General features: G+C 42.4%; 1 protein-coding gene and 1 long non-coding RNA gene across 8 annotated transcripts in view; both read left to right on the top strand.

The window, feature by feature from the left end:
* Positions 1-22669, top strand: part of LOC149978871 (uncharacterized) — a 277954-nt gene that overhangs the window by 30521 nt on the left and 224764 nt on the right. The window lies entirely within an intron of this gene.
* LOC110486061 (egl nine homolog 1) overlaps positions 1-22669 on the top strand; it is a 41175-nt gene that overhangs the window by 9540 nt on the left and 8966 nt on the right. For 6 of the 7 annotated variants that reach the window (XM_021557379.3, XM_090196108.1, XM_090196111.1 and 3 more), the window contains exons 2-3: positions 7428-7547; positions 22178-22314. In XM_021557379.3, the coding sequence (XP_021413054.3) occupies positions 7428-7547; positions 22178-22314 (257 nt within the window). Of the gene's footprint in view, positions 1-7427; positions 7548-7666; positions 7782-22177; positions 22315-22669 lie in introns of those variants that run through there. The other variant, XM_036940708.2, reaches the window with a different exon arrangement.

The following is a 22669-nucleotide window of genomic DNA, read 5'->3' as shown; positions in this document are numbered from 1 at the left end:
GACCTACAAAATGCAGTGGTCCACACGTGGTAATGGGAAACTAATGGCATAATTCCTCCTGGTTGTCTATACTGGTTAACTCAGGTCACATAAAAAAATTCCAAACGCCTTTGGTGAGTTACAGGCTGCGTTAGGGTTGTTTGAACCAGTCCTGGCAGTTTTCTCGCCATTTTACTCCTGTCTAGGAAGCGCTATTGATTAATTTAGGGGCTTGTTTGGACAGGCAGCGATGCAACGGGTTGACCCTCACAGGCTAAGGAGATAAAGGCTAATGGGTGCTAAAACAGCAATTTAGGGAATGTAAACAAAACAGGCTGAGAACAGGCTGAGAACAGGGTCAGCGTCCAATAAGAAACACACATTTTCATTTTTCGTGGCAAAAATTGTTTTCCGTTGCATGCCCTAATGAGCACGACCCTGGTGTCTCTGGGTCTGTCAGCCTATACTTCCTCCCTGGTGGTGGGTCGGTGCTGGAGCTCTAGGAAATGCCCAATGCCTCTCTTTACATTCTAAGGTGGAGATGCACAGACTAAGGAGAGACGGTTTTGCCCCGTTGTTTTAATTCAGAAGACCAAGGCTCCTCCAGTCGCCCAGAACTCACAGTGGCACTGTAGACTCCCTGTGGAAAGTCCCCCTCAGTACAGTCTGAAACTGACAGGAAATAAGAGTTTTATGTTACTCTGTTTGAGAGGTTATTTAAGAAATGTTCACATCATAGCAACGTCCTTTTTTTTGGATCCTTGAGTACTTGAACTCCTTATCTGTGCTGCAGCTGGTATGTGAAAACCAAATGAATCCTGGTCCAAATGGGTTCTCATGTGCTTCTGAAATAAGCTTTACCAATGGATGGAGTGGGGCTACCGACTTTCGTCTCCAGCTGCACAGAAAGCTTTGATATGATGGCACGACTTGTTGTAGCAAATTCTTACAGTAGTGCAATGCTCTTCTGTCGTGATCTTAGGGGACCCACAGCTTTTGCACATTCACGCCCCTGATACGTTTTAATGTGGTGTGTGTAGCTCTGGGATAGAACTTAAATGTCCACACCCTTGGTGGTCCCCAGGACCTAAATTGTAGAACACTGCCGTAAAGAAGAGCATATTTATTGACTATGATTGAATTGGATATTGCATGCAATTTCAAACATGGATGAGTTGCTTCCTGTTATAAGTGAAGTTGCATTGAAAGAGTGAAAACAGTTGCTTTTTAAAACAGCTGCTTTAAGTAAATCTAGCTTAAGGCATAAAACAGTGCACAACCGACGTGAAAGTCAGTCTCACTTTAAAAGGTCACTTTGAAGGCAGTTCAGGACCTCCATCTCAAACAACACTTAAGTGTCTGTGTCATACAGTAACTCATTAAACGTAAACTGCACACTGCGGGGGTTGTGCATGTCTGTCTCAATCCTCAATTGGCTCGCTAACCTCCCTCCCTTTGACCATAACAAATGTGTTTACTCCAACACCGGTTGAGCCTGGCCTGGATGCTTTTCTAGTGCCAGGGCAGGTCCCCACTCCCCAATAGAGGAACAGCAGCCAGCTAGAAGACAGACAGGCAGCCTCACGCACCGCACGTAGCGCGATCATTAAAATAAATCCTGTCTGGATGGGCTCCAGCTGCCGACACAGCCACCGCCGAGTTTAGATCAGTTCAGCCACTCTTCACCCTGGAGTAACTTGGGCAGTATACCGTTTATACCGTATACTGCAGTGGAGGCTGCTGAAGGGAGGACGGCTCATAATAATGGCTGGAACGCAACAAATGGAATGGCATCAAACACATGGAAAGAATGTGCTTGATGTATTTGATACCGTTCCTGTCACGTCTGCTCCAGCTCCCCCTCTCCGGTGCTCGAGGTCACCAGTTCACTCACCATTACGTACACCTGCCACCATCATTACGCGCACCTGCGCTTAATTATGGGACTCACATGGACTCTATCACGTCATTTACCTCATTTACCAAGTCAGCATTGATGTTATGTTTCTCCTGTCCAGACGCTGGTCTTGTTTTGTTTCATGTCTATTTATTATTAAATCCACACCCTGTACTTTCAATTCGCGCCCGGCGTCTGTTCTTACAGAACCGTTACAGAATCCTGACTCACCAATTGGAAGCAGAGTTTTTTTGTTATTTATTTCTTTTTTGTTGGTGACATTGGGTCCGGGTGCCGCTACCGACCAAATCGGGGATGCCTCAGCTGGCTTGAGAGTTTCGCAAGCCTCGGCCGGCTCGTCGGGCTCCCACACCTCGGCCGGCCCACCAGGCTCGCTCAGGTAGGACGCCAGGTGTCACCCCTAGAGGACGGGGTACTGCCACGTCTGCTCCAGCTACCCCTCTCCAGTGCTTGAGGTCACCAGTTCACTCATTACGCACACTTGCCACAATCGTTACGCTCTCCTGCGCTTAATTATGGGACTCACCTGGACTCCATCACGTCATTTACCTCCCCTATATTTGTCACTTCCTCAGTTTCATTCCAGAGTCAGCATTGATGTTAATGTTTCTCCTGTCCAGATGCTGTTCTTGTTTTGTTTCATGTCAATTTATTATTAAATCCACACCCTGTACTTGCATCTCGTCACCCAGCGTCTGTCGTTACAGAACCGCTATAATTCCACTAATTCCGCTCCAGCCATTAACACAAGCCAGTCCTCCCCAATTAAAGTGCCACCAACCTCCTGTGGTATATTGGACAAAGCCACAGGATGGTTTTTCAATACTGTCAACAATTTCTATTAAGTTTTCAATAAATGTGAAAATTTGTACCTCCCTGCAGTCAACTTGTGTTATACGTTAGGAGATAAAGCAGATTGAGTTCTTCATTTTACCTGTCAGATGAGCCGGTCGTGTGTCGTGTGTTTATTTTTAAATAGCACAGCAGGAGCCGGTGAGTCCATAGCGTTCTATGTATATCGGCGAGTCTCAGTTGTGCAGCGCACGTGAGGTGATGAAGTTACGCTTGTATGTAATTCACCAGATATCTCATAATGCCTTTCTGCCAGAAGTCAAACTCTGGATGAGTTATTTGCACAGCTACATTTCTTCCCCTGTGCTTCCTATTAGCATTTTTTTCCCTCCTCCATTTTTCTCCCATTTGCTCAGTGTTCACATGCTGCTCTTCCTTCAGAAAAGCATGCATCACAACTTTGTTCATTTGCACAATTTCTCTTATTTCTCTTATTACATAATTTCTCAATTTCTCTTGACTTTCGATTTCCCTTTGCAATTAGTTTGTTTGTTTTTCACTCATTAGCAGTTAGCAGTGTCTTTGATTTTTTTTTGTGCTAATGTTGTTAGCATTCTGGTAATAGAAGGCCAATTAGCTTTTCTTGCGTTTTTAGCTCCCGCTTGTGTGCTATGCTGGTAATATCCCGGAATGAGAGAAGGATGGTATCACGATATGAAAATCTGGATACTACCCAACCCTACTCTGGAGGTGGCGCGTGTGAGAGATCGAGCAGGATGAGAGAGCAGCAGACCATTCTCACGCACACACTGACACACTCACTGAGGTGAATTCACACAGACACACACTCATTTTCAAACCATGCAATTACACAGAAAGACTGAAATATGCACAGACACCCTCACCTTCAGACACACAAACACAGGAATACTCAGACATTTACACTCAGATACAGATACACTCACTCAGATACAGACACACTCACTCCAAGTGTGCAAGACTGGAGTGTTGAAGTGTACTGTGCGCAATGCCTACAAGTGCAATATAGCCTATTCCATTTATGTGGCCTTATACAGTTCAGAGCTGTGACCCATTTATGCATTGTGCCTACAGTAAGCGAGTACCTCGCTCCAATACATTTCTAGTCCATAACGCATACATTGGCTTTGTCACGTCTGCTTGCAGCAGTGCGGAAGACAATGTAACTGATCACCAACTTTGTTAACATAAAGCGTTCATTAAACATCTGGAAAATAAAGTAACGAGCAGAAATTTCAGGTCACAGTTACCAAATGACTCTCAACCCCCATAACAGTCTTGTAATGCATATTAAGTGCTTACACTATAAGATGTTTCTTGTATTTTGTAGACTGCTGTTGTGTCATAATAAGGTATGTGTAGGGTTGCAACATTCTTGGAACTTTGAATCAGTTCTCTGGTTTTCCCAAAATCTCAGTTGGAGGATTCCCAGATTCAGGAGCGAATAAGCAGAAAATCTGTAATCCTCCAAACAGGATTTCTAGAAAACCAGGGAAGTTATTGAAAGTTTCCGGAATTTTGCAACCCCAGGTTTAGTATGGGCACTGTCTGTATGAAGGCGGTATGGCTGCCAACCCCCTCACCTGCCCTTCTCTCCATTCACATGCCCTCTCTCGATGGAAATCGCTCTTGCACAGCACTAATGGTTGGAATAATGGATTGTGGGGGCTGTCATCTGTCATGCGTAGCCTGTCACTGACTGCCGGCTGCAGCGTGGAGATCACTCTACGGAATCCGAGGGCGAGCGCAGCGAGATCTAAGCATTTATCCCCCAAAAATGTAACGTCATTTAGCCGAAGCTCTTATCCAGTGACTTACAGGAGCATTTAGGGTTAAGTGCCTTGCTCAAGGGCACATCAACAGATTTTTCACCTAATCGGCTCAGGATTGGAACCAGCGACTTTTCAGTTACAGGCCCAATGCTCTTAACCGCTAGGCTACCTGCCGCCCTATCCTGATGAGCTAAGCAGATTTTTTTCCCTCAAATCTTCGCGTGCCCTTGTTCCCAACGTTCCGACCTCGACATTCCAAAACTTTCTAGGGTGGATTGTTCTGTTGTGCAAAAAAAATAAATAATTGGTTATCACCAACTCTGGCCTTCACTTCACGGCATGGTTTCCACACACACACACACACACACACACACACCTATGGTCACCACTGCCTATACCAGTTAGACTCAAGGTCTGACCCAGAGCGCCGGTGACCGATTTTGTGACATCCGACCCCCTTTCCTCCCTTTGATTTCCTTTCTTTTGCGTGCGGGCCTCTCTTAAATAAAAAGACGAGGGGGTTTCCACCATCTGGAAATGACCCTGGCAGAGCGGCGTGAACGTGAGACGTGCAGAACATCCTGGTGGTTAACAGCCTCCCGTCCCCGTCCCCGTCCCCCTCTCCCCTCATCTCATCTCACCCCTCCGTCCTCCTCCCTCCTCCACAGATGGAAAAGAGATCAGAAGGCCTTCCAGGTCACAAATAAACACAAAAACGGCAGTGTAAGCAGTCTCATGTCATAGTATCATACAGTCCTGTGGGGTGGTGGATTACACTCTGGCCCTTGTTGACAGTCTAAGGACCTATCGGAATTCTGTTATTAGTTTAGCATAGTTATGATTATTGTAGAACATAATTGAAGAGGACTTGCTATAGGAACTTGACAGGGATATTGTTTGGAAAGCAGGTCGAATTCAGAGTGTTGTCAGTTTGCATACTTTGGAATTGAATGGTAACAGATTTGTAGCATCAATGTCTTCTGTTTCTGTGATTAGATATGAAATATATACAGTAACACTTTATTTGGATAGTCCAAAATAAGTGGTTTGTATATGATTTGTAGATGTTCAGTAGTTGACAGTTCAATAACTGTCAACAACATTTCAAGTAACTATCCACTAACCCTAGCCCTAGTCTTAACCTAAGCAAGCAATTGCTTATCAACAGATAGTTGTCCCCCATGATTAAATGGGTCCCCTTCCGTCAGTATGTTTGTTCGCCACACACGATTTCTCAGGCACCGCTGGACTGATTTTGATGAAAATTTGCGTGAATGATGTGTCTTGCCATAGAGATCCGGCATTTACAAAATTACACTGATTGTCCAGATGGTGGCGCTTTAACAAGCTAGTTAAAATTTGCCTCAGGAACCCAGGGATTTTCCACCCTTTAGAATGTTGTAAAAAACACTTAAAATGCAACTCACGCAAAAAATGTGGCATCTATGGACAAAAGTCTCTCAACACAATATTTTCCAGACTAGTACCTAAAACAACATGAAATTTGGCACACACGCTCATGGAAATGAGTCTAGCTAACCCATGCGATATCTCAGACACCACTGGCCCGATTTGATTCAACTTGGGTGAATGATGCATCTTGCCACAGAGATCTGTCATTTATAAAATTACACTAATTGAACCAAGGGGGGTGCGGCATCATTCATGGGGGACGACATGTTTACTGTTGCCTTGTTTGACCATCTGTACTTTCATGTTTCAAGTTGTATTGTCACATGCACAAGTACAGTGAAATGCCTTTTTTTGCAAGCTCTTTCCTAACAATGAATGAATCAATATCAGAGCACAGTGCCATCTCTTTTGATATGTAGATCATCTATATGGGACTATCCAAATAAAGTCTGACAAAATATACTACTTTGTGACTACTCAATTGTAGCCTATGTCCTTGGAAGTACTATACATCTCCAATGACTGAGCAAAATACGTGTGTGTGTGTGTGTGTGTGTGTGTGTGTGTGTGTGTGTGTGTGTGTGTGTGTGTGTGTGTGTGTGTGTGTGTGTGTGTGTGTTTGTCCCTCCACTTTGGCCCGGTCCCGTGGCAATACCCGAGAACCAAAAGGATGTATCCATTTATAAAAAAAATACAAATAAAGAGGATGTATCTGTGTATAAAAATAATCCAGCTGGCTTTTTTTTTCTTCCCACCCACGGTTTATTACGTAACAACTTGTGCGTGTGACCCAGAGACCGACATAATAAATCATTGTTTTCTAACACTTGAAGTAAAGGCCAGACCGATGACACAGCAAAAACAACTCGGCTACTCCAATTAGCCTCTTTCCTTTCAAATCAGCCCAGCAAGCGTGTCAATCTCCTCTCTGCCTCGTCTTTCACATATCAGCAATTATGAATAACAAGCTCCCCTTTTTGTTTGTGATTCTCTTTTTTGTTAGCATGCATTGAACGGCAATAATTTTGTATATACTTTTTGTACACATATGAATTTCAACAGCAGTATTATCAATTATGAATCAACGAGACTTCTTAAATGAAATGACAATTTCATAATAGGAAATATGCTGTTCTTTTATATGCTTTACCAGAGTGTAGCCTAATCATGGAGGCAAGTATTCTGAAGTGACATAGAATAGCCTGTTAAAAGGGGTCACTTTAAACAATTGGGTATGCGTTAATCATTTGTTGTGAAATGCATTGTAATGATTGTCACAAAATGTATTTAAAAATGAATTTGGAAGCAACAGCCAAGCAACTGAATTGCATCTGCAATTGATATCCTCAACCGGTGTAATTTATTGCTGACTTGCATGGACATCTCAGAAATAGGTGTTGAAAGTATGTCTACTGTTGGGAAGCATTTTTATCTTGTGACAACTTTTACAACACTGTCAAAATGGCTACCCAAAATATTTCCTCCTAACATGTCCTTCTCATGTTCTTTTTCAGGCCATGGTGGCCTGTTACCCAGGCGACGGGACTGGGTATGTACGTCATGTGGATAACCCTAACGGCGATGGGAGATGTGTAACATGTATTTACTATCTCAATAAAGACTGGGAGGCTAAGGTATGTCAATACAATGAACTGAAAGCAAACTTTATGTCCAATATTTAGTTTATTTGTTTAAATGTTTTCTGCTACTAACCCCAAATGTGCCTTTTTTCTGGTTGTAAACTGATTCTCAGTTTGTGGAGACTTCACCGGGTAAAGAAGTATTTTTCATTACAAGATGAAGATGGCGTGGGAAAGACTACATATTTTGGTCAAATTCTAACCAGTAAAAAAAAATATTGTTCCTTATTTTTCTGGTTCCTTAAAAAAAAGGCCTATTCATCAAAGATGCCATAATGACGTCGTTGCAACCAGTTTTCTCTGCTGGGAACAACACTGTGGCTTTGTATATTGACTTTGTTAATTCCATGCCATCATTGTAAATAAGAATTTGTTCTTAACTGACTTGCCTAGTTAAATAAATTCCATGCCAGTTTCTGGATGTAATTCCAAAGTTCACCAACCAGCCCACTAAATGAGTTTATGCGGAGGGGAGAAGTGTTGATCGATAAAGTGAGGGGAAAGGGGGGTGTCTAAACAGGTACTGACACGCTATGGATGAATCCCACACATACTGTACAATGACTCCATTGCCTGGCTTCTGAAACTCGTTGCTCCAGAAACCAGTGGGTTGGGCCAGAGCCAGAAGTCATTTTGAAAATGTATCATTGGCTTTGATACTCTGATTGGTTAGAGATGATCCAATCACTGATGACATTGTTTTGTAAAGCACCCCTCATTTTGACGTCACCACAGACGACTTTAACAATGGCAGTCTGACTGAAGTGTGTAGCAAATGATAGAGCAGCGGAAGAACTCAGTTTGAGTCGTCAGGTAACTGACTCCATAACATATGTATGGTGTCCATATAAGGACAGCCTCTGATGGACAACAACACCTTGTGAATCTGTTCTAATATGGCAACCATACATGCTACAGTGTGACAAGTGATGGCAGAAGCACGGCTGACTATGGAGTCCTGTTGGGACGGAAAACATGTAATGGACACAGTCTGCATAATTTACAGCTAATGTGGGCACTCACTGCTATTACATTTTCATGTAATTGCACAAATAATGCTCACAATCCCACGCACACACAGGCATTCATGCACCAAAGGGAGTGGCAGTAACTGCTAGAACCAACCCCAGGGCTACCACTAGAACATTGTGATTGCAGGTGGAAACTATGCTGGAATGGGGATGACAGGCAGGCAGCTCCTCTCACACTCCCACTCTGACATTGTGGGCCTTAATTCTAATCCGATAGCGCCCTCCCTTCTCTTTTCCCCTGATCTTTGCCTTTGCTGACCCTCCTCTCAGATCTGAAAGAATGAACGTGAATAAGGGGATAGGGAGTTATCAGTTTGGAATCCGCTAGTGGGGTCGTATAGTAGGGCTGCAGCCAAGGTCCTAGTAAGACTCAACAGAAGAGAAGCTGTCAGTCTCACTGCCCTACAGGCCTGGTGTAAGATTAGCAGCTAATTATGAAATTAGGACCACTTAGAGATTTTACCTGGGTCATGTTCAGTAAGGAGAAAACGGAGTGAAACAAGGAACTACCTAAACTTTTCCAATAAGGACACAGATTTGAATTTACTGTTGTTTAATTTGCCTATGGTGTGCCCTGCTGAGCACGACAGTAAACTTGCAAATGCCTCACCATCGGACACCCAGAACATTTTGTTGTAGCCCTGAACCAGCACACCTGATTCACCTAATCAAGGGCTTGATGATTAGTTGACGAGTTAAATCAGGTGTGCTAGCTCTGGAATATCACATAAATGGAATGGCTGCAGGTCTCCGTGGAATGCTGGAGAAGTTGATAGCAGCTGAGGTTCTATCAATAGATGCATCATCAGTGTTTCCAACATCCAGTCATCCAGTACCCCCGGACAAGCACACCTGATTCAACTTGTCAACTAATCATCAAGCCCTCAATTAGTTGAATTAGGTGAGTTTGTCCAGGGCTACAACAAAAATGTGTGCTGTTGGGGACCAGGGGTTGGGAATTATTTAAAAAATAATACCTGAGAACCCGGGAATTATTGTCAGACAGCTCCCGTCAAGGGCTGTTCTGAGACCCTAGGCGAAGCCAATGGCCGGGATACAGCCCTTGGAGGGAGTTGTCACACGATAATTTCTGGGTATGTGGGCATTATTGCTTTTAGAAAATGTTTGCCAACATATTTATTAAAATATTCATTACAAGTAAATTTGGTTTTGCATTATGAAATTGCTCCCCTAGCTGGCTGGTCTTTAGTTGTTTTCTCATGTTTTTACCCAGTCCTTAATTCAAATAATTATATTCATTCAACATAGATATGCTAAACAAATCATTGGCATGTAGGTAGTTAGCAGAGATTCAATGATGATGAGAGACAAGAACCTCAATAAATAATGACTTAATAAATATCCAATAGGCCTACAGAGGCAACAACTATTATGGTTGGCGAGTCCAAGCTAACCAAGCTAGTTGGTGATGTTAATAGTGACGTTTTCCGTTGATGGCACACGAATGGAAGAACTGGTCGTGAGTTATTTTCTCATGTTTTGGCCCAGTCGTTAATTATATTCATTCGACGTTGCTATGCTAAACAAATCGTTGACATGTAGATAGCATTCGATGATGAGACAAGAACTTCAATAAATAAGGATTTAATATTAATACATATTTAATACATATCCTACACTGCGCTGGTTAATGACGGAATCGAATTCTGTGTGTTTACGGTTTCCATGGTAAATTATTAGGTTCACGTTCGTTCTTGGGCTAGATAGCCTACTGGCACAGGAGAGATCGCATTTGTCAAATGATACATTGTTGCACATGACGCAGACAACTGTTGCAAACCAAATAGTATTTTTTCCCCAAGGGAGATTAAGTTTATGAATTTCCTGCCTGGGCTGCGGGACAGTGGAATTAACACGTCATGGTATATTGCGGGAGTTGTTGTCCCACAGATCAACCAATCAGCATCCAAACAACCTGTTTTATAATGATCTACATTAGGAACTCGACTAAGAGGTAGACAATTCCAGTGGGTCTTAATAGCTGCTAATACACTGAAGAAAAATATAAACGCAACATGCAACAATTTCAAAGATTTTACTGAGTAACAGTTCATATAAGGAAATCTGTCAATTGAAATAAATAAATTAGGCCCTAATCTATGGATTTCACATGACTGGGAATATAGAGAGGCATCTGTTGGTCACAGATACCTTAAAAGAAAGGGAGTGGATCACATTTTCCCTCATGCAGGGCAACACATCTCCTTCGCATAGAGTTGATCAGGCTGTTGATTGTGGCATGTGGAATGTTGTCCCACTGGCTGGTGAGTATGCAAGCCATGTAAAACTGGGACATTTTCAGCTTCCAGGAATTGTGTGCAGGTCCTTGTGACATGGTGCCGTGCTTTATTGTGCTGAAACATGAGGTGATGCCGGTGGATGAATGGCACGACAATGGGACTCAGGATCTTGTCACGGTATCTCTGTGCATTCAAATTGCAATCAATAAAATGCAATTGTTTTCGTTGTCCCGATCTGCAAACCGCTCGCCCACACGACACCATACACACTGTCTGCCATCTGCCCGGTATTCATCCATGAAGTTGGTTACGACTTCCGGACTGCAAGACCTTGGTGAGGATGACAAGCACAAAGATAAGCTTCATTGAGATACTTTCTGACAGAAATCCTTCGGTTGTGCAAATCCACAGTTTCATCGGCTGGTCTCAGACGATCCCGCAAGTGATGAAGCTGGATGTGGGGTCCTGGGCTGGCGTGGTTACACGTGGTCTGCGGTTCTGAGGTCGGTTGGATGTGCTGCCAAATTCTCTAAAACAACAACACAACACATTTTAGAGTGGACTTTTATTGTCCCCAGCACAAGGTGCACCTGATCATGCTGTTTAATCAGCTTCTTAATATGCCACACCTGTCAGGTTGGTGGATTATCTTGGCAAATTAGAAATGCTCACTACTAACAGCAATGTAAGCAAATGTGTGCCAAAATGTGAGAGAAATAAGCTTTTTGTGCATATGGAAAATGTCGGGGATATTTTGTTTCTGCTCATGTTTCATGGGACCAACACTTTACATGTTGCAATTATATTTTTGTTCAGTTTATTTCAGAGCACATAGTAGGATGTTAGATTACACCATGACTTGGTCTGTGCCATCTACAGCAGTGTTAATCCTGGTCCTTGGGACCCAAAGGGGTGCACATTTTAGTTTTTGCCCTAGCACTACACAAATCCACTAATCAAAGGTTAGAGGATGAGTTGATTAGTGGAATTACATGTGTAGTGCTAGGCCAAAGCAAAAATGTCCAGCCCTTTGGGTCTCCACAAACAGGTTTTTAAGAAATACTCATCTACAATATAGGATTATTAACAGATCAAGTTTCTAAAAGGAGGCCTGGGTAAGCCCAGATGTGCCTTCAGTTATGGATAAAGAGACTTTATAAAACAAACTGCAGGACGAATTAGAAAGTATGTGTGTTTAGTGCCATTTACACCATGCAGATACTCAGGGTGTTTTCACACTTGGTCCCTTTCAGTCAATTTTTGTGAACTCAGTGCGGTTCCCTTGATTTTTTTGGTGCAGTGTGAACACTCTAAAGGAACTCAGACCCCTCAAATGAGCCCCCATATGGAAATACATAAAAATGTTATATCAATAATTGTCTTTCTTTATATCACTAATTGAATTTCTTATATTAGTAATTTAATTGTTATATCCCACAAAATATTTATTGATATAAAATTGCTTTTTATAAATCAAAAAATAAAATATATATTTTTATTATTCATATGACATGTTTTATTATTTGTATAATTTGTTAATTATTTTTGATATCAATAAATCATTTTTTGATATCAATAATTCTATGATAATGACCTTCATGTGGGCAGGATCACATTTGCATGCTGCTACATACGTTCTCTGCTCCCAACAGGAAGACACAGCAACATGGTTGCACGTGTATTTCTCCAAGTTAGGAGTGTTGCAGCAAAGATGCGCAGGAAGCCTTGACCCTAACCCTGTTGCTACAGTAATATTCACATTATGTAGGCCTAAGCACAACTCCTCTGGCGCTGTTGAGGAGCAGCAGTGGATAGTATTTTCAGGGAGGAAAAAAGTTTGTCTGCTGGGGGAATCGAACTCACAAACAGCAGTTTCTCCATTGAATCCTATTGGGAGTTATTGATATATAAAAAAAAATGAATTTCAATGAATACATGTTAAAATAGCTTTCCATAGCCCACGTGATCTCGAGAGGTTGCTTGAATTATGGGGGTCCGGTTCCCTTTTTTAGGGCAATGTGAGCTCCTCAGGTTCGCTTGTCATTATTCCCGCACCACACTAGGCTAATGCAACACAGTTTCCCCTGACATAAGCCCTCAGATTGGTGCCACAAGAGAGAGATGGTGCAGGTTGGCAAAAAAAAGTGCTGTTTTTTATATTGATTAGCTATTGTCAAGGATGCACAGAAAACCAAAATATGTGTGGTTGTTTTAGTTAAGATTATTTGTTTGCAATATGTGATCTATAGGCTAAGAGAGCTTCATAAGCTGTTTATTCAACATCATATTTGGTGAGAATCACAACATAGGGCCCAAAATCAATTCTAGCTCTTAAGGGAGCAGTAGCCTACATTGGGTGTACAATTTTGAATGAAAGCATGATTTAATCTGCAGTTATTCTTTTGCTATTTATTTTGTTACTTATAATATTTAGTGCCTTCAGAGAGTATTCACACCCCTTGACTTTTTCCACATTTTGTTGTTACAGCCTGAATTAAAAATGTTTTACATTTAGATTTTTCAAAGTGGAATTATGTTTTGTCAAAATCTTTGCAAATGTATAAAAAATGAAAAGTTAACATGTGAGTCTATAAGTATTCAACCCCAGTGTTTAACATTTTTTAATGAATACCTAATCTCTATACCCCACACATACAATTATCTGTAACGTCCCTTCAGTCGATTAGTGAATTTCAAACACAGATTCAACCATAAAGGCCAGGAAGGAAGGTTTTCCAATGCCTTGCAATGAAGGGCACCTATAGGTAGATGGGTAAAAATATCCCTTTGAGCATGGTGAAGTTATTAATTACACTTTGGATGGTGTATCAATACACTCAGTCACTATAAAATATACAGACTTCCTAACTCAGTTGCAGGAGAGGAAGGAAACCACTCAGGTATTTCACCATGAGGCCAATGGTGACTAAAACACTTACAGAGTTTAATGTCTATGATAGGAGAAAACTGAAGATAGATCAACAATATTGTAGTTACTCCACAATACTAACCTAATTGACAGAGTGAAAAGAAGACAAGCTGAATCAAAAATCCAATACAACACGTTACTGAGTACCACTCTCCATATTTTCGAGCATAGTGGTGGCTGCATCATGTTATGGGTATGCTTGTAATCGTTAAAGATTGAGGAGTTTTTCCGAATAAAAAACAAACGGAATGGAGCTAAGCGCAGGCAAAATCCTGGTTCAGTCTGCTTTCCCCCAGACACTGGAAGATGTATTCACCTTTCAGCAGGACAATAACCTACAACACAAGGCCAAATCGACACTGGAGTTGCTTCCGAAAACAGGGAATGTTCCTGAGTGGCCGAGTTACAGTTTTGACTTAAATCTGCTTGAAAATCTATGGCAATACCTACAAATAGTTTTCTAGCAATGATCAACAACCAATTTGACAGAGCTTTAAGAATTTTGAAAAGAATAATGGGCAAATGTTGCACAATCTAGGTGTGGAAACCTCTTAGAGACTTACCCAGAAAGACACTCAGCTCTAATATTTTGTGTAGGTCCTTTGACACAAAATTACAATTAAATCCCACAATTTAATCCCACTTTGTAACACAACAAAATGTGGAAAATGTCAAGGAGTGTGAATACTTTCTGAAGGCACATGTTAATAGTATCTTCTGATAAAATTGATTGTCTAATCATTTAAATAAATGCAATCTATTAGCTTCCAATATGTATGTAGGCTGTCCGATAACTGATGGAATGGCTTGTCTTGCGCTTTGTAAAAACCCTGAGTGCATTGAGTGAATGTTAGAAAAAGTTATTGGTTCCTTTCGAAACATATCAATTTCAATGCAAAGAGGACTCGGATCACAGAATAGGTGACGTGAACTGTCAAAGTAGTTGAGTTCTCATTTTAAAGGCAGGGGCAGTGTGAATACAAAGATAACTGAGTTATTTAGCTTATCCAAGAGTTCACTTTAAAGAGGACTATGTGAAAACACCCTCAAAGAGTAGAAACCATGTTGTAGACCGATTGTTACCTCGTACAAATAAAAAATAAGTTACGGTACTTCCACATTTTCAGTTAACTTCATAAGCTGACAGTGGCTAACAAAATTGGAGGCATAGTTGGGATTACTATGAAGGAAAACAGCCAAGAGGACACAAGTTAAGGTACCAAGAGAGTACAGACCACTGATTTACAAATACCTAAACAATGAATAGAGAGAGTATTTGGTTAGCCAATCTATTATCACATAGAGTAAACTAAAAGTGATAAAGGTACTGATTTTCAATCATGTAAGCATGAGGTATCATTTGCCCTTTTTTAATTGTATTTATTTATTTCACCTTTATTTAACCAGGTAGGCCAGTTGAGAACAAGTTCTCATTTACAACTGCAACCTGGCCAAGATAAAGCATAGCAGTGTGACAAAAACAACAACACAGAGTTACACATAAACAAACGTACAGTCAATAACACAAAAGAAAATAAAAATAGAAAGAATCTATGTACAGTGTGTGCAAATGTAGAAGAGTAGGGAGGTAGGCAATAAATAGGCCATAGAGACAAAAATAATTACAATTTAGCATTAACACTGAAGTGATAGATGTGCAGATGATGTTGTGCAAGTAGAGATACTGGGGTGCAAAACAGCAAGAGGGTAAGTAATAATATGGGGATGAGGTAGTCAGGTGTGCTATTTACAGATTAGCTGTGTACAGGTACAGTGATCGGTAAACTGCTCTGACAGCTTATGCTTAAAGTTAGAGAGGGAGATAAAACATCCCCTTTTACGTGGGAATGTTTGGCGGCATGAGTGAAGGCTTTGTAATAGGAATAGGAAGCCGATTCTAGATTTAATTTGGATTGGAGATGCTTAATGTGAGTCTGGAAGGAGAGTTTGCAGTCTAACCAGACACATAGGCATTTGTAGTTGTCCATATATTCTAGGTCAGAACCGTCCAGAGTAGTGATGCTAGTCGGGCGGGGAGGGTGCAGGTAGCAATCGATTGAAGAGCATGCACTTAGTTTTACTTGCTCGGAAACCAGATTGCATAATGGAGAAGGTACAGTGGGATTCGAAATGGATGGTGATCTGTTTATTAACTTTGCTTTCAAAGATTTTAGAAAGGCAGGGCAGATGGATATAGGTTTATAACAGTTTGGGTCTAAGGTGAAGAGGGGGATGACCGTGGCAGCTTTCCAATCTTTGGGGATCTCAGACGAATAGGCTAGTAATAGGGGTTGCAGCTTTTTCGGCGGATAATTTTAGAAACAGAGGGTCCAGATTGTCTAGCCCAGCTGATTTGTAGGGATCCAGATTTTGCAGCTCTTTCAGAACATCAGCTGTTTGGATTTGGGTGAAGGAGAAATGGGGGAGGGGGGTTGAGCAAGTTTGCTGCAGGGGGTGCTGAGGTGTTGGCCGGGGTAGGGATAGCCAGGTGGAAAGTATGGCCAGCCGTGGTAAACTGCTTATTGAAATTATCGATTATCGTAGATTTATCTGTGGTGACAGTGTTTCCTATCCTCAGTGCAGTGCACAGCTGGGTGGGGGTGCTCTTATTCTCCATGGACTTTACAGTGTCCCAAAACTTTTTGAAATTAGTGCTGCCGGAGGCAAATTTCTGTTTGAAAAAGCTAGCCTTAGCTTTCCTAACTTACTGAGTATATTGGTTCCTGACTTCCCTGAAGAGTTGCATATCGTGGGGGCTATTCGATGCTAATGCAGAACGCCACAGGATATTTTTGTGCTGGTCAAGCCCAGTCAAGTTTGGGGTGAACCAAGGGCTATATCTGTTCTTAGTTGTACATTTTTTGAATGGGGCATGCTTATTTAAGATGGAGAGGAAAGCACTTTTGAAGAGCAACCAGGCATCCTCTACTAACAGGATGAGGTCAATATCCTTCCAGGATACCCGGGCCAGGTCGGTTAGAAAGGCCTGCTCGCTGAAGTGTTTTAGGGAGCGTTTGACAGTGATGAGGGTTGGTCGTTTGACCGCGGATCCAATACACACGCAGGAAATGAGGCAGTGATCACTGAGATCCTGGTTGAAGACAGCAGAAGTGTATTTAGAGAGCAAGTTGGTCAGGATGATATCTAAAAGGGTGTCCATGGTTACGGATTTTGGGTTGTACCTGGTGTGTTCCATTGATAATTTGTGTGAGATTAAGGGAATCTAGCCGGTTACAGAAGTCAACAAATGAGAGCTCCTGGGGAATGGGAGTGATGCTGGGGGCTGCAGGGCCTGGGTTAACCTCTGCATCACCAGAGGAACAGAGGAGGAGTAGTATAAGAGTACGGCTAAAGGCTAAAAGAACTGGTTGTCTAGTGCCTTCGGAACAGTGAGTAAAGGTGGCAAGTTTCTGAGCACGGAAGGATGGATTCAAGGCAAAATGTACAGACAAGGGTATGGTAGGATGTGAGTACAGTGGAGGTAAGCCTAGGCATTGAGTGACGATGAGAGAGGTTATGTCTCTAGAAGCACTATTTAAGCCAAGTGCTGTCACCGCATGTGTGGGGGGTGGAACAACAGGGCTAGCTAAGGCATATTGAGCAGGGCTGCAGGCTCTACAGTGTAATAAGACAACAATTGCTAACCAAAACAGCAATGGACAAGGCATATTGACATTAGGGAGCGGCATGTGTAGCCAAGTAATCATAGGGTCCAGTGAGTAGCTAGGCGAGCTGTAGGCACAGAGATTCAGACAGCTAGCAGACCGGTGCTAGCAGATGGGCCTCAGGGGGACGTTGCAACGGGGAAGCGTGTTGAAACCCCCTTGCATGGTTACGTCGGCAGATCAGTCGTGATGGATTGGTGGGGCTCCGTGTCGGCTGCAAAGGGTCCAGGCCAATTGGCCAAAGAGGTAATTGAATCCCAGGAATTCTTGATAGATCTATTCGGGTAGCCGGGAGACGGGCCTAGATTCGGGGCTAGCTCCAGGCTAACTGGTGCTTGCTTCGTGACAGAGACGTTAGCCAGGAGTAGCCACTCGGATAGCAGCTAGCTAACTGCGATGATCCAGAGTAAAGGTTCAGAGCTTGCGGTGAGAATCCGGAGATATGGTGGAGAAAAGCAGTCCGATATGCTCTGGGTTGATATCGCGTTGTGCAGGCTGGCAGGAGTTGACTGGGCTGAAGCTGGCAGATGTCCCTTGTTAACGGTGATGGCTAACTAGCAGTGGCTAACTGACTACTAGCTAGTAGCTGGCTAGCTTGAAGGGGGTTACGGTTCTAAAGTATAAAAAATAGCAGATCCATACGGCATTGGGTATGTTCAGTCCGTAGATGGAAAAATTAGATTAAAAATACATACGAAGAAAGAAACTACAGTGCCTTTTTTTGTGAAGAATCAACAACAAGTGGGACACAATCATGAAGTGGAACGACATTTATTGGATATTTCTAACTTTTTTAACAAATCAAAAACTGAAAAATTGGGCGTGCAAAATTATTCAGCCCCCTTAAGTTAATACTTTGTAGCGCCACCTTTTGCTGCGATTACAGCTGTAAGTTGCTTGGGGTATGTCTCTATCAGTTTTGCACATCGAGAGACTGAATTTTTTTCCCATTCCTCCTTGCAAAACAGCTCGAGCTCAGTGAGGTTGGATGGAGAGCATTTGTGAACAGCAGTTTTCAGTTCTTTCCACAGATTCTCGATTAGATTCAGGTCTGGACTTTGACTTGGCCATTCTAACACCTGGATATGTTTATTTTTGAACCATTCCATTGTAGATTTTGCTTTATGTTTTGGATCATTGTCTTGTTGGAAGACAAATCTTCGTCCCAGTCTCAGGTCTTTTGCAGACTCCATCAGGTTTTCTTCCAGAATGGTCCTGTATTTGGCTCCATCCATCTTCCCATCAATTTTAACCATCTTCCCTGTCCCTGCTGAAGAAAAGCAGGCCATGATGCTGCCACCACCATGTTTGACAGTGGGGATGGTGTGTTCGGTGTGATGAGCTGTGTTGCTTTTACGCCAAACATAACGTTTTGCATTGTTGCCAAAAAGTTCAATTTTGCTTTTCATCTGACCAGAGCACCTTCTTCCACATGTTTGGTGTGTCTCCCAGGTGGCTTGTGGCAAACTTTAAACAACACTTTTTATGGATATCTTTAAGAAATGGCTTTCTTCTTGCCACTCTTCCATAAAGGCCAGATTTGTGCAATACACGACTGATTGTTGTCCTATGGACAGAGTCTCCCACCTCAGCTGTAGATCTCTGCAGTTCATCCAGAGTGATCATGGGCCTCTTGGCTGCATCTCTGATCAGTCTTCTCCTTGTATGAGCTGAAAGTTTAGAGGGACGGCCAGGTCTTGGTAGATTTGCAGTGGTCTGATACTCCTTCCATTTCAATATTATCGCTTGCACAGTGCTCCTTGGGATGTTTAAAGCTTGGGAAATCTTTTTGTATCCAAATCCGGCTTTAAACTTCTTCACAACAGTATCTCGGACCTGCCTGGTGTGTTCCTTGTTCTTCATGATGCTCTCTGCGCTTTTAACGGACTTCTGAGACTATCACAGTGCAGGTGCATTTATACGGAGACTTGATTACACACAGGTGGATTGTATTTATCATCATTAGTCATTTAGGTCAACATTGGATCGTTCAGAGATCCTCACTGAACTTCTGGAGAGAGTTTGCTGCACTGAAAGTAAAGGGGCTGAATAATTTTGCACGCCCAATTTTTCAGTTTTTGATTTGTTAAAAAAGTTTGAAATATCCAATAAATGTCGTTCCACTTCATGATTGTGTCCCACTTGTTGTTGATTCTTCACAAAAAAATACAGTTTTATATATTGATGTTTGAAGCCTGAAATGTGGCAAAAAGTCGCAAAGTTCAAGGGGGCCGAATACTTTCGCAAGGCACTGTATATATACAAGGGACGGGACAAGAAAAATCAAAACATCCCACTGCTACGCAATCTTGGATTCAATGCTGTCATGCTTTGGGACGGCAAGTGTATCCACTTGGCACTATGGAGTGATATTAGAGCCAACAGAAATTGATTCTGAATTTAATCATGTTGAATCATTTCAAAATGATTGAGATCAGATTAAATTTCTGTTGCCACGAAAATCACTCCATAGAGCAATACGTTCCCTTTAAGTTATTTTATACTTATGATGTAGGGTTAAGAACTCTAGTTAGTACTCTCTCATACCCACCAGTTCTTCATCATTCCCCAGCCTCATTTAGGAGGTGAACGGATAACTTGATCCCCCGGAGAAGCTGGGGGGAAACATGCATGTTTGAAGGTCAACAGACCCCGTCTTCTTTACACACTGCACACACACATCGGCCCCCTAGTAGTCACATGCAAACACACACACACCCCACCCATGGACACACCCCTCACACATACCTGTCACACACCGGCCCCCAAGCAGTTCACGCAAACCTGCAGTTATGAGTCATGTTTTTGCAACAGGGTAGCCCCCCACATGAAAAAGCCATTCTCCTTTTAACATTTTCGCACCCTTAACATTCCTTTCCTGCGTGTTTCAAGGGGTGTGTGTGTGTGTGTGTGTGTGTGTGTAGGGATGCATGTGCTGCTGTGTGTACCTATGTGTGTTTGCATGCATTTATTTGTATGTGTGTGTCAGGATCATGTGTTGGGATGTGTGTGTTACGAGGAGGTGTGATATATGGCCGATATACCGCAGCCAAGGGCTGTTCTTATGTACAACGCAACGCAAAGTGCCTGGACACAGCTCTTAGCCGTGGTATATTGGCCATATATCACAAAGCCAAGAGGTTCATTATAGCTATTATAAACTGGTTACCAATGTAATTAGAGCAGTCAAAATGCATGTTTTGTCATGCCTGGTATACGGTCTGATATACCACGGCTGTCAGCCAATCAGTATTAAGGGCTCGAACCACCCAGTTTATAATGTGCATTTTGGCGTGTGTGTTATTGTGTTTGTTATATTGGTGTAACTAATTTTCCTCTTAACTCACACTAACCCAACTCCCAGGAAACACTTCACATGGTAACAGCTTTGTATGTGGCATTTGGGAAGAGGTGGACGTGATTGCTCCTCTTGTTTGTTTTCCTTGTCATGTGTGTACACCAAACCACACTTATCTGCATGAAGTAAATAGCAACAAACACACATACTTCCTCATTTAGCTTCAACTGAAGGTGAATCTGGTACAAATGGTTTGAACCAAAATACAACCCTGTTTGGCTCCCAAACCTCACATCACTTTTTTTATGCAGTCAGGGTCACGTCATACACTACATGGGCAGAAGTATGTGCACCCCTTCAAATTAGTGGATCCAGCTATTTAAGCCACAATGTTGCTAACAGGTGTATAAATTTGAGCACACAGCCATGCAATTTCCATAGACCAACATTGGCAGTAGAATGGCCCGTACTGAAGAGCTCAGTGACTTTCAAAGTGGCACCGTCATAGGATGCCACCTTTCCAACAAGTTAGTTTGTAAAATTTCTGCCTTGCTAGAGCTACCCCGGTCAACTGTAAGTGCTGTTATTCTGAAGTGGAAAAGTCTAGGAGCAACATAAGCTCAGCCACGAAGTGGTAGGCCACACAAGCTCACAGAATGGAACAGCCGAGTGCTGAAGCGTGTTGCGCGTAAAAATCGCCTGCAACGCTCACTACTGAGTTCCAAACTGCCTCTGGAAGCAATGTCAGCACAATACCTGTTTGTCGGGAGCTTCATGGAATGGGTTTCCATGGCTGAGCAGCCGCACACAAGCCTAAGATCACCAATGCCAAGTGTCAGCTGGAGTGGTGTAGAGCTCGCCATTGAACTCTAGAGCAGTGGAAACGCGTTCTCTGGAGTGATGAATCACACTTCACCATCTAGCAGTCCAAGGACAAATCTGGATTTGGCAGATGCCCTAATGCATAGTGCCAATTGTAAAGTTGTGTGGTGGAGGAATAATGGTTTGGGCTGTTTTTCATTGTTTGGGCTAGGCCCCTTAGTTCCAGTGAAAGGAAATCTTATTACTACAGCATGCAATGACATTCCAGACGATTCAGTTTGGGGAATGCCCTTTCCTGTTTCAGCATGACAATGCCCCTGTGCTTGGTTTCCCTGCGAAAGCTTGTCATATTAACAATGTACCTTGCTGCAGCGAGTATTTTGAAAAAAGTTATGTTTCGATGCCCAGAACAGTAGATGTTTTTAAAGCTTCTTATTCGATGTGATTTTTCTTTCTATTCACACATTTTACTGTTTTATGCGGGGATTGGTTCTATGTTATTTGACAAATCGAAATGGGAGAATACATTTTTATTAAATTTTGACTTAATTTCTGAATGAATGAATTCATTATTTGGATAATGTATTGATGTCACACATGACTTGTATTGTCACATAGAAACACGGAGGAATCCTGAGGATTTTCCCAGAGGCCAAGGCGCAGTTCGTCGACATCGAACCCAAGTTCGACCGCCTGCTCTTCTTCTGGTCGGACCGGCGGAACCCCCATGAGGTGCAGCCGGCATACTACACCAGGTAGGGTGATCTCTTAGCTTGACCTCTGACCTTTTGACCCCAGAGAAAAATGTCAATAGTCCTGACCTTTGACCCAGGGTTTTCTGCTTGTCTTCCATCACAATCCCAAACCTCCTGTTTTGTGTTGCTTATTGTAATGTAATTTAAGTAAAGCATCCGCAACAGGCCATTTTGAGAACTTGGCTGAAGCCTGAATTGTGACATAGTTTACATTAGGTTAATGCATGCCATGATCTATGAACAGACATTATTGTACAGTGTTACCACATTAAGCAACACCACCAACAATATCCAGCTTTAATATATTGGAAAATGCTCAATACTGTTAGAAAAGTTGGACCATGACAAATGGTAG

The sequence above is a fragment of the Oncorhynchus mykiss genome, chromosome 13, assembly GCF_057628025.1.
Source record: "Oncorhynchus mykiss isolate SJ-2025 chromosome 13, ASM5762802v1, whole genome shotgun sequence".
NCBI lineage: Eukaryota > Metazoa > Chordata > Actinopteri > Salmoniformes > Salmonidae > Oncorhynchus > Oncorhynchus mykiss.
Note: the sequence above shows the minus strand (reverse complement) of the source record. Positions and strands in the feature narration are given on the sequence as shown.